Source organism: Phalaenopsis equestris, unplaced genomic scaffold, assembly GCF_001263595.1.
Source record: "Phalaenopsis equestris unplaced genomic scaffold, ASM126359v1 Scaffold001365, whole genome shotgun sequence".
In the NCBI taxonomy this organism is placed as follows: Eukaryota; Viridiplantae; Streptophyta; class Magnoliopsida; order Asparagales; family Orchidaceae; genus Phalaenopsis; species Phalaenopsis equestris.
Window position 1 is genome coordinate 2,455 of NW_018165804.1, and position 13,585 is coordinate 16,039.

Here is a 13,585-nt window from a genome sequence, read left to right on the forward strand (position 1 = left end):
AACATCTCATTTCACAAATCAAGGAAGGACTGTCTTTTGACGTTGACAAAATGGTGAAAGGAAAGCTAGTCTCCTTCTAGTGGGGCCAATATGGATAAATTTGCACCTTACTTTTGAACTCGGAAGAGGGGGGAAGAGAATAATGGTGAAAGCGGTGGATGATTGTCGAATGTGTGACACCCTCAACTTCATCTGTAACCTATAAAAGTTTCTTCTTTTTTTCTTTTTGAACACTTGCAAGGAAATGTTAATAAATTATATAAATTTTTTGATCATGAATGAAATAAAGTTTTAGGTTGGTTTCACCTTTATTCTTTTCCTTTTACCTTTATTGTGCATTGTATTTTTTTGTGATAATTTTTTTATTGTGATTATTGATGGGTCGATAATTTTTAATATATTTTTGGTCGGTTTGCTAATTTATTGCTTGATGCAAGTCCTATAGTTACTATGTCCCGCTCGCTCGGTTATGTCACATCATCTTGGACGAGTCGCATCCAATGCTAAGGATATTAAGTGAATATTGTTGGAGTTTTTGCGAGGGTAACCATCAAGACTTGATACTGGGGTGATTCGTATGCTACCTACCACAAAACTTTCTGCTAATGGGAAAGGAATTGCCGTCGGAATTTGATCTCCTTCAAGCTAGGAGACATGAATTTTTATAGTGCATAAGCATTGTGGGTTGGATCTTGTGTGATTTAACGATCGATTTTTATTCATCATTATTATTTTTTTAAAAATTGTTACTTATCCGATGTTATCCATTGTTTTCAGTTATTTACATTTTTTTTTCGATCGAATGTTATCTATCTCAGTTAGTTTTGCTGCTCAGGTGGAATCTCTGTTGGTTGGTCGACTCAAGTTCCCCTAGTATCGATCAGTTTTTAAAAATCCCTTACATGAACTTCTTGAGTTGTATTGGGATTCATTATTAGCTGGAATTGTAGTTGGAAATACGAATTCCCTGCTTTCAACATATTTTATTATAATTAATTGCATATTGCATTTACAAAGCTCTCAAAGTTTTCTCTAATTTTTTTCTCCCAAAATTCTGTTTTTCAATGAAAAATTGCTAATTTTATGTGAGTAGAAATAATCATTTAGATTATTTTTCTGGAGTTGGAATCATAATTTCTTTTCCTAATCTAGCGAGTATCTTGATTGTTCAGGATTTGAATATAAAATTTTGATGCATGTTGACAAGTGATTATCTATTTGTCTTTTTCTGTCTTAAATATAATATTTTTATTAATAACTAGATTTTTTATTTAGGATAAGCCTGAACCCCCTGAGGAAGGTCGTCTCCCTGATGCTACCAAAGGTACTTCTTCTAATAACTTATCTAAATTCATTTAAATTCATTATCTAAATAATTCTTTGGAGGGGATTTAATAGTTTGTTTCTTTATTATAAAACATCTTTTTACATGCATTTGATGGTTTTAATTAGTTTCATTATTGTGGCTTATAAGATACAATATTAAATTCCGAACTAGATGGACAGCCCACTCTTTAGCTTGTGTTTATTTTGATAGGTCGTGCATTTTGCTAATAATCTATGTTGTTTATTAAGGTCATGGATGCATTTAACTCTATCGGGAACTATCTCATCTTAATTATGGCAGGGCATGTATGGATGAGTGTGATACAACCGCTTTGCTTGATTCAATTAAAAAAAAAAAAAGAAGAGATAAAATACTATTTGAGGTGCTGAAAACTCTAAAAAAAATATGAGATTGAGAGAATGGAGTAGAATTATTCATTGCTTCATTACTGACCTAATACTCCCAAATGGAAAGAACTTAAGTACTTTTTGGGACTCATAAGAATACATTAGCTACCTACCAACCATTTATTATCTATTAGCTAATATGGTTTGAAATGTTTCAATAACATACATCAAATTACCTATTGCAATATTAACTCCATCATTATCTGCCTCTTCAAAACCATCCTTGTCCTCAATGTTGAATCACATAGAAAGGCATGATAAATTTAATTAAGAAACACATGCAAGTTAAGAAACACATGCAAGTTCTTCAAGTCATAATAGATTGTTAGGAGGAAGCTTTAGTGAAATGGCAGGAGGTTAGTGATCATTTATCTACACTTCCTATTGAGGATTCATTGATGCCAATGAAGGCAAAAATCATTTCGCCACATCATGTTTTATTTGTTCTGCGCTGGTGTGGTTGAAGTTGCCTTTGTTATGCTAGGATCATCGTGTTCATAAATTATAGGGAATCTACATGCTATTATTTTGCTAGAAGTGGATGCTTAGATTGTTGTTTGGATTGTACAGTGTGCTTGAATTTTTGGTTGTATGACCTAATGGTGTGAAGGCATTGCAACTCTTTTCACATATGCCATCAAATAAAATTCCATGTGCAATAGCTTTATTTTTTGTAATGTGGCTAAGTTGTGAGGACTTTTTCTTCATGAAATTTGGAATTTTGAGTCGAGTTTTACAAAGTTGACTTCAGTTTTTTTCAATCTCTCTTTGATTTCATGTATTGTATCCGAAAAATTGTCAATGTTATGATTGACATTGTTGATGTGCTTAGGTACCTCTTGCTTCAAATCTATGTGCGTTGATTCTTAAGGGATATTATATAAAGCATCTTTGCGGCATTCTGGAAGGGGTTGTGGAAAATTGGAGAAATTAAGGGTGTAAAGTTGAGAAGGATGCATTGTTTCTTCGAAGACAATGTTGGTGTAGTGAATCGTGTGCTGCAATAGATATTTAGAATGAGTTTCATCATCAGCGTGATGGTTGATTAAGCAGAAGTCATATGTTGAAAGATGCAAAGATTGAAAGCTGAATGTGAGTTCATGGAATATATTGATCTAAGATACAATGCTTTTGTGTGAATTGTGGCATGCGAAGAGATGATGTGGAGAATTTTTATGCGATAAGACTTAAGTTTGGAGTGAAGATTTGATATCATTGGAAATGTCATCGTCGCTTGGAGATTGGTACCATAGTTGAGTCCTATGGTAAAGCTTTGTGCATAGATTGGAGTTTGTTGATGGATACTTGGAAAGTATTAATGCTAAATGATGAAATTTGTAGATTAATCACTCACCAACAATGAGAGCATGCGAGAATGGTGGCTAAGCTTGGAACATGATCTTGGTAGGTGATGAATATATTAGATCTTATAGATGTTATAGATGGTGCATTCACTGGAAGGTGCTTGTGGCATAATGCGGGCAAAGATGGGGTATGGGGTGTTGGACTTGGAACGAGAAGATGCCAACCTCAAGATTGAAGGCTCAACAAAGGCATTAAAAGATTTGATCTCTTTATTGAACTTGCATGAAATTAAGGAGAAGATATACAACAATTTGGGTTATTCTCTCTTCTCTAACCCTAACTTATCTCCTTCTTCATTCTATAAACCACATATGGATCTCTCAATCACCACCACCACAACTCTTGTTTACACCCCGCCTTGAGAAATGTCACCATACTCTCTTTGCGAAAAATTTTAATGGCCAATATCAAGATTTTATCAACACTCAACCCATGATAAACAACCACTTAACATAGTGCTCATGCTTTCACAAAAGATATGTTGATGGATGCATATTGTGCTTGACCTGCTACACTACGATCTAAAATGACACTACTATTCCAAACACCCAATACAATCTTTAAATGCTTATAGGCTAGAGGTTTGCAGTTGTATTTTACTCTGTTGCCTTAACTTCCCTCTCTTATGTCCTTAATCTTAACTTTTGTATTGATTGACGCGTAGGTAGCAATGGGCCAATGATCATAATTCTCTAATCTTTCTTTCATAATCCAACTATTCCATTAAAAATCATATTATGACAGAGTACCTCTCAGCCATCAAAGTTAAGGTCCTGACCATCACTTATGCTTGCAATCTCCTATCTCCTAGACCTTGTCGATGTTGTCTTGTACACCCTGAAGGACCTGCCTCCTTTTATCAAGTCCTTAAAACCATTATTTGAACCGGCCATTTACCATTCAATCTCAATGATTTCTATTCTCTATGTTGTAGTGAGAACTTGGTGCTCATGTTTTCTCAAAAAGTATGTTGATGGATTCATATTGTGCTCGACATGCTAAATATGATCTAAATTGGCACTACTATTCCTATACCCAATGCCATCTTTAAACACTTATAGGCTAGAGGTTTGCGGTTGTATTGTACTTTGTTGTCTCAGCTTCTCTCTCTTATGTCCTTAATCTTAACTTTTTTTTTTATTGAATTGACATGTAGGTAGCAATGAACCAATGATCATAATCCTCTAATCCTTCTCTCATCATCCAACTAATCAATTAAAGATCAGATTATGACATAGTACCTCTCTGCCATCAAAGCAAAGGTCCTGACCATCACTTGTGCTGGCTATCTCCTAGACCATGATGATGTTATCTTGTACACCCTAAATGACCTGCCTCCTTTTATCAAGCTTTTAAAACCATTATTTGAACCAACCATTTACCACTCAATCTCAATGATTTCTATTCTCTACGTTGTAGTTAGAAGATCAACATTGCTCAAGAAGCAACCAGTATGACACAAATCATGCTATTCATGGACCCTCAACTAACGCTCACAACTACAAAAAATTATGATCAAGGCAACTTTAACACGTACATAACGACCTCACCATCTATTACTTAAACAGGTTTGGTTGTCAATCCACTATCCCATTCAGGAGAGGTAGATCAGTCAACCCATTAGAAAGACAAAATTGCTATAAAATTGTTAACATTGGCACACCTAAAGATGTTGCATGAATCTCATTTACCATGGTTTCAACTTTGCCTCTTAAGCTTAATTCCTTGACTCTTCTCTTTTTACACCTTGATGCTTGGATTCAAGTGTTATACGTCACTTCTCACAGTGACCACTCTCAAATTATGGCCTTTAAATCTTATACATACGATTAATAACTTCTATTTAGGAAGGGTCATGGCCTCACTGCCTTAAAATGGGTCACATGATTTTCCCGACAACCATTAGTAAGCTTTTTATTACTTTACAGTCCAAATTATTTCTATCCAAAAAATAGCTTTGATAAAATTCACCTCATCTTGTTTGATGCCGTTGGATACAAAATTGACTCCCAAATCAATCAAAATCTTCTTTAAAATTCCCATTTTACTGCTCTTTCATGGTTCCAACAACCTCATCTTCTCCAATCCAATTTAACATTTATGCTCTACTTGCCAATTGTTCTAACACTTGGCATCACCGATTTGGACACCTAGCAAAATGATATCAACTGTATGCATTTCCACTAAACTTTTTTTTTAATGCATTCCATGTAAATTTTTCAAGAATAACAAACTTTCTATTTTTTGCATCAATAAGCACACGAGCTTCTTCAGAACTTTACCCATTCAGATGTATGAGAATCACCCTTTGTTATTTCTGATGACTTTTTTTTGCTAGATTTTACAAAGGAAATTTAAATCTAAAACAATATTTAAATTCTTACAAATCAATCAAATGATTGAATGCTAGCTCAAAACCCAAATCCAAATTCATAGAATCACTAGTGGGGGTGAAAAAATCTCTCGACTCTTAAATTCTCGCCCATTGGGGCATATTATATCGGTATAGTTGCCCATATACGCTTAAGCTAAACATTGACATCACTGTGGGGCCACTCACCTCATTGTCAACATTGATTATCTTGCTTTTTTATGAATTGAATCCCTCCAACTTACAGTCTAACTATTTAATTGGCTCTTTCTTCCACTCCCACAAATAATATATCACACAATTATTATACAACAAACCACCAAACTAGGCTCACCTCAAACCATTTAGATGCCAATGGTTTCTTTGATAATGACCTCACCACACAAATTTGCACCATTGTTTATTCGTTTAATCTTCTTGACCTACCTTTCCTTCAACCCACAAATGTATAAATGTTTCAATCTCTTTATTGGTAAATAAGTACTTTCTTGTCATGTTTTATTTCAAAATGACATCCTTAAACGCCACATGATTTTTACTCCATGTCCGTCCCAACAGCCAATTTGTTTGCCTCCACTAGCACTCATCCTAGTCTTTACTATTGTTTTGTTCACCACAACACATTGCCTCATCTCGTCATAACTTATGGTAATCCTCTCCTAGTCAATCTTATGGCCTTCTGCTTGACCAATTCAAATATGCATTTGTCATTCTCAATTGAGCAAACATGATAAATTGTAAGCCTCTTCTCAATCACATACTCATCGAGAACCCAACCACGACTTTTCATAACCCTGTGCTGAATTGTAATCTTGTTAGCTCTTTTCAATACATAACCATCTTGGTAAGATATATTTATAGATGCTAATCGAGATTATCAAAAAATGCACAAAATATTAACCATTTCTAGCTCCTAGGAAGGCTGTTGTACTACATATGATGCATTAAAAAACAATTGATCGTAGTCTGATCTTAGACTGAAGCAGGATACTGCTCACTAGCTACAATAGTCTCGGACACTATATGGCTTCACCTTCTCGTTTAGGACTTTCACTTGCCAGTTTTTCAAGCTCACACAAAATTTACAAAAATAAGCTCTCACTTCATTTTGGATTGCTTCTAGTCTCAAGGTCTCACATGTCTAATTAATTCACAATAGTCTCCATTGGAGCCCTCATCTTGGGTGGAGATGATAACAATATTTCCAGCACAATAACAATAGTCACTCACTAAGTCATTGCTAAAAAACGAACTCAATTCATAGTTGCTAATTCTAAACAAAATTGCACTAGACTTAACAAACTCTGTCAAACTTTTATTGTAAAAGGAGCCTACCATAATCATCTACTGTCTCAATTACTAATACATAGAATATTCATCCTTTCCCCTTGTTTCTCTTCTCCTCTGAACTCTGCATGCGTGAGCTCTTTACATACCGTGTGCAACAATTTGAAAGGAAGTTGACATAAAATTGTATAATTTCAGGTTCTGATCACCTGAGGGAAGTTTTCGGTCACATGGGGTTGAGTGATCAGGACATTGTTGCTCTTTCTGGTGGACACACGCTGGTGAGCGAAAATCCTTATTTATTTTTCCCAAATAAATTTTTTTTCGTAAGTTATTAGTGTTGGCCTTCTGGTTCTGGTTTGGCACACGTTAATGAATTCATTGGGCGCATTTTTTTCTTTTGTAAATTTTTATTTTTCATTTTTTTTTATTTTTTGGTTCATCAGGGAAGATGCCATAAGGAGCGTTCAGGTTTTGAAGGGGCTTGGACGTCTAACCCGCTTATCTTTGACAACACTTACTTCACGTATGTTTAGTTCAATTTTTTTCTTCAATCTTCGGACTTCCTGAGATCTTTTAACCAAACGCTGCTGTTTTTCTTTTTGGTAATTTGAAATCTTCTTACACAAGTTGCCTGTGACACAGCGAGCTTCTTAGCGGAGAGAAGGAAGGACTCATCCAGCTGCCATCAGACAAGGCCCTTCTGAGCGACCCGGTTTTTCGCCCTTTTGTTGATAAATATGCTGCAGTATTATTCTCCCTCTACATTCATAATTGTTTCTATTCCTTAGGATTAGTCTCACTAATAATCCATTCTAGCTATTTTGTAACCAACTTCAAAGTGGCTCAAGGCTATTTAGTTCAATTTGGAGTCATGTTGGCTGCTTCCAACCTTTAATCCATAGGAGCGTATTGATTTGTTGCCCATTTCATAAAAAAAAAATAAATAAATAAAAGAAACAAAATGCGTTACTGTTTCTGAAGATTTTTGAGCTTCGAGTTGGCAAACTGATTTCCTACTCATTTTTGCTGACAGGATGAGGATGCTTTTTTTGCTGATTATGCTGAGGCCCACCTAAAGCTTTCAGAGCTTGGGTAAGACGATCATTCTACTTGCTAAAAAAAAATAAGTTGAGCCAAGCCACATTACTCTAATTTCTACTAATGCTTCTGTTTACTTTTTAGATTTGCTGAAGTTTGAATGTCCTGAACGAAGTGCAGTTCCTGCAAAGTTTTCTTGTACTATGGATGATTTTCGTGTCTTCTTTTGCTAGTGGCTGCTGTATATCATGTCATCTAAACAATAACTACGGTTGGTTCGCCGAATCCAATATCAAGCCTTCTTTTTGTTAATTTCTTAAATAAATCCATATTAGGCTGTTGGTTGTTATGGTTGTTATCAAGTCTGCTCTGTTTTTCTTTCCTGTGTTCTGTTGCACATGTTTTGTAGCACGAGCTGTATCTCATTTTGTTTGCAGCATGCTGAAACTTTACGTGTCCTGTTTTGTCCGAGATCTGGATGTGTATGATATGTCTTAATGGTGAAAGAATTTTAAAATCAATATGGTTGCGTGATACTTATTTTGTCCCGATTATGCTAGTCTTTTTATATTTCCCTTAAGTTGAGTGGGTTAGAGGATTTTTTTTTGGGAGGAAAGCTGTTCGGGGCAGCTGCAAAGATTTTACAACTTGTAGAAGATTGGTGCAGAGATCATCTACTTTCAAGCGGATTGAGTTTTTTTTTATATTATACTTTTTTGGGTTAATAGGGAAGATTGTCCTTGAATCGCTTGAGACATTGAATCAATGCGCCGCACTTTGGGGGTGATGGTTCTAAGACGTATTGGCGTGACAGCTATTATTTGGATGGATGATTACATCATAGGGGGCAGATGCGGTGTAGATATTGTGACATAAGAGTGGTGGAATTACGGGCCTTGATGATGATGTTCTTTTAAGGCTTTTTTTTCGGTAGGTTTTGGGTCCGTAAATGAGCCGAGTTTGAGCCTCGATTTTGGCTCTCTTGAAATTACTTGTGTTCGAAATCAGCTCATGTTCGAAATCGGCTCGTGAACAATGTGCTCGTGTTCGGCTTGAAAGTGACTCGTTAAAATTAAATTGAAGAAATAAATGTAGAGTATTAGATTCGAACTTGGATCAAATATATACAAAATAATGCACATAACCACATTACCACAAGAACAATTATGATTTAAGCATAGATATGAATATATATAATAGATTATTGTATAAATAATATGTGTAATATATTATTATATAAATACGGTAGGTTTTGGGTCCGTAAATGAGCCGAGTTTGAGCCTCGATTTTGGCTAGGGTTTAGGGTTTGGGTAGGACCGTAAATGAGCCGAGTTTGAGCCTCGATTTTGGCTCTCTTGAAATTACTTGTGTTCGAAATCAGCTCATGTTCGAAATCGGCTCGTGAACAATGTGCTCGTGTTCGGCTTGAAAGTGACTCGTTAAAATTAAATTGAAGAAATAAATGTAGAGTATTAGATTCGAACTTGGATCAAATATATACAAAATAATGCACATAACCACATTACCACAAGAACAATTATGATTTAAGCATAGATATGAATATATATAATAGATTATTGTATAAATAATATGTGTAATATATTATTATATAAATAACTATATAATTTTTCTTTATTTCGAGCTAAAACGAGCCGAACATATGCGAACAAATAGTTGTTCATGTTCGGCTCGTTTATAATTCGCGGTTTAAAAACCTGTTCGCTTTCTGCTTACTTAACGAACGAGTCGAACACGAGCTGTTCACGAACAATGAGCTTTTTTGGCAGCCCTAATTTTGGGTGACTTTTAAAGGAGCGCTTTTTATGTACACAATATTGATGTGTGGATTTCGTGTGTTAATTTTGTAAAAATATTTCAATATTACAAAATACACACGGAAAATACAATAACGAATATGCAAAATTAATTCCAACAAAATAACTTCAGTTAAAATAGTTTTATCTTTTAAAAATCTTTAAACTGTCAAATCCTCTTTAAAAATAACGTAAGTATATGTATCGCTCAAGTAATAAAGGGTTCTAATGGAGTTCTAGATATCGATCTCACATGAAAGTTCGAAATGCCTATAAATAAGTTCTTAAGATTATAATTTAAAGCACAATTTTTAAAACTATAAAAAGTAAAGTGCTAAATTTGAATATTAAGTAACTAATTAAAATGCAGTTGAAAGATAAGGTTAACTAAAGTAAATGTTAAACTTTTAAAAGTAAACTTACGAAAATTAAACTAAGTTTTTGTGACAGAAAGTTCTATTTTAAGAAAGCATCGTTTATCTTTACAAAGAATATATGGATTGTGAAGAAATTAAAATTATTTGAAAATATTTATAAAAATTGTTTTGTGCCAAATAAAAACAATCATATCTTTTACCCTCTTTCGAGTGCATAAAGAACATTGATTAATCCAAAGTTTGGTCTCTAATTCCGTGGTTAGGCTTGGAGGATCCAGTGCTCCCACTACTCCCTCACTTGAGGGTTAACAATCTCACATCAATTTCCAATTAACTGGACCAAATTTGGAATTTTAATCTGTCACATTAAAATCTCTAATTCTGCATCCAACAAATTATATTTTCCTATTTATTTGCACCCAACCCCATTGATGAAATACTCTCCCATTAAATCAAATGTTATTCTCCCTATTTTGTAGAAACCATAGCTTTTTCGGAACATATGTTTCTCAACACATTTTAACATTTCAATTGGTCAGATCAAAAAGCAAAAGAAGATCTGAGTTCAAATCATCACAAATTATTGACATTTAAAACTGAATAAAATAAAATCAATACTTCACAAAACCATATCTCAAAGTAGGGAGAAGAATAAAGAAGATTACTTAGAATTCATGAGAATGATACAATAAAACACAAATTTCATATATAAAAACAAGTATACAAAACAAAAGAAATAAAAGACACAACTTATCTTACAATCCTTCACAAGAAAATCCCTAGAAGTTCTCTTTAAGTCTTTTTCTCTTTACAAGCACTCTCAATTCTCTTTTAGAAGTGTAATGAAGAAAAAATCTCTCATCTTTCCTCTCCTTCTACAATTCTTGAAAAAAATCTTCAAGCCCTTGACTTTCTCTCTCTCTAACTCTCATTGTCGCCCCTTCATGCCACATCAACTCTCTAAACACACCCTTCATGCCCTAGAGTTCCCTCTCTTTTATCAAAGGCTGCCTCCCTCCAAAAAGAATTCAAAATTCCCTCCAAAATTTTATCCAAAAGTCAACTCTTTTGAATTCAAAAGACATGTTCATTGATCCAAAACACATATCCCTTCATAGAAGAACCTTCCAAAGTGTCTAGATGCATTAAATTACACTAAGGGGTGTTTAGAACAAGTGTCTCTTTGAAAATTTGCCCAAATATTGTCTCGAACCTCCTTAATCGCAAAAAGTCATCCCTGGCACATCTGGCGCATCATGCGCCAATGCTCTGTCAAATGGCACATCTGGTGCCAATCTGGTGCATTATGCGTCAATTTGCTGAAGAAATCGCTATTTTGGGTTTTAGCAAATCTGGTGCCAATCCAGCACATCTGGCACCAATCTGGAGCATCATGCGTCAATTTGGCGCATGTTGCACTAGAATTCAAAAATTTGCTATTTTGACTCTAAATTTAGTCCTTTTTTGCTCTTTTGCTCCAAATGTTTAAAATTGATATACCTCCAAACAAAACATGAAAAGACCTTTCTTTAAAGTGCAATAACATCAAAAATAAACATAAAATATAAACTACATATTATTTTTGTGTATCAAAATCCCCCAAACTTAAATGTTACCTGTCCTCAAGTGACACTTTTACTACATAAAAACATATGACTTAGGATAGAGACTAACTTATAACTTATATACTTTAGTTCAATAAATAAAATAGTAAAATTTAAGAAAAACATTTAATAACTTAGATTCAAATTCTAAGTCTAAGAGTACTTAGTAGTCAATTTTAAAGATTTCTGAATCTCTATTCATTTCAAGAAGAATTGTAATTTTTCATATCAAGGATATTTAGAATCTTTATATGAAAAAGAACTTCATGAAAACTTTACTAATAATGCTACTAATAATCCAATATAAGTTTAGAAAATGTAATAAAGCTTTTTTCTTAAGTTAATTCAAGTGAAACCAATTTTTGATTAGGCATCTCCTCAAGCTACTCCTCACTTATTTTTCTTTTCTTTTCTTTTTCTTTTTTTCCATTTCTTTTCTTTTTTTACATTAAACTCTAACATTCTTAATACTTCAGAAATAAAATTTCTTTTACTTTAAATAGAAAAACTTAGTCTTATCTTATCATACCAAATATCTTTAACTTTAGAATTGACCTTCATTATTAAAAATTTTTACCTAAATTTACCATAATATTCATAAACATAAGTATAGTCATTTTAAGTTAAATCTAATATCCCATGTCATGTTAAATTAATTTTAAAAATATTTTTACTTAAGGACAAATAAAATTTAGTTCTTTTTTAAAAAAGAAAATTTTCTTCCCCCCAAAATTAAGTTTTTAGGTATTTTTAAAATGTTCTAGCACAAAATTTAGTTGGTGAAAGAAAACAGTAAATGCAGGAAAATAAAAACTAACTTGTAGAGGATTTCTGACTATGAAACTAGGTTCTGGTATACTGCAGGCACTAACTTTAAAAATACATACATGCTTTAAAGTATTAAGTGAGACATAATATATTCTAAAGAATTTGCTGAGAAGTAAAAACATAAATAAAAACTGAAAATACTAAAAAGCAGGAAAAGTAAAAATCTACAGTTACTATTACAATTTTAAGTTCACAACACAAAAAAATAAAAGTTTTTACTATATTTTACTATAGTAATTTCAAATGCCTACCAAAGAACAACCAAACAACATACAAACAAACAAACAAACAACCAAATAAACAAACTAACCAGAAGATACCAATCTTCAATGCCTTCCTCCCCCTCCTCCTCCTCCTTCTCATCATCATCATCATCATCATCATCTTCTTCTTCTTCATGAATAGGAGCATAAGGAGTGAAGCTGGGGCAAGTAGAAAATTTTACATTGTATTCACCCCTATGATATCTCACCATAACATCCTCAAAAGCTATATCATGTTGAATTCTCCTCTGCTAATACTCATCATTTTAAGCATTTCTCGCTCCAATCTCTCCAATCTGGTTTTGATTATTTACTATATCCAATTATTGAATTATGAGTTGGTCCATAACGTTTTCTAGAGATTTAGGGAGAGAAGTAGATGCCCTGTAGTTGATGTAGAGGGTCTATAACTTCTTCCACCCCTAGATTCAACAAATGATTCAAATCTCTGAATCATATGATTCTCAATAGAATTTTTTGGTTGTAGTCTTTCTTCATTGCTATGGGATTCTACTCCTGATTGCTCACAAAGAGTGAAAATCAGGGCAGGGTAACCCAATCCACTAGCTGTAGAGCTCTTAGCTATGCTCCATGCATGATGAACTATCAGAGCACCAACATTTATTACTTTCATGTTCTGAATGCAATAGTTCAATATAACTTTATCCTTCGTTACATAGGTCAATTCATTACATTGGCTAGATGGTTTATTGTTAGTAATTTAGCAGAAATGAAGTGGTGCCATACTTTTGACTGAATAGTCAACATGGAAGCAAAGAAGTTAACTATGTTATTATTTTTAATCATCTGTTCTCATATTTCATCAGTTAGAAAGGCAATCACTTCATCCAGCGATGAATCTGTCATCATGAATGCAACGTATTCGTCATGAACTACATTC

At 33.7% G+C, this 13,585-nt stretch overlaps 1 protein-coding gene across 1 annotated transcript; it reads left to right on the forward strand.

Annotated features, from left to right (window-relative positions):
- Window positions 1-1,275: 1,275 nt before the first annotated feature.
- On the forward strand, window positions 1,276-8,334 carry LOC110034160 (L-ascorbate peroxidase, cytosolic-like; the record flags this gene model as incomplete). The annotated part of the gene is given in 6 exon segments (XM_020738446.1): window positions 1,276-1,324; window positions 6,956-7,038; window positions 7,204-7,283; window positions 7,403-7,505; window positions 7,794-7,852; window positions 7,943-8,334. Coding segments are annotated over 6 exon segments (390 nt in total), but the record flags the coding sequence as incomplete, so codon positions are not given.
- Window positions 8,335-13,585: the final 5,251 nt, after the last annotated feature.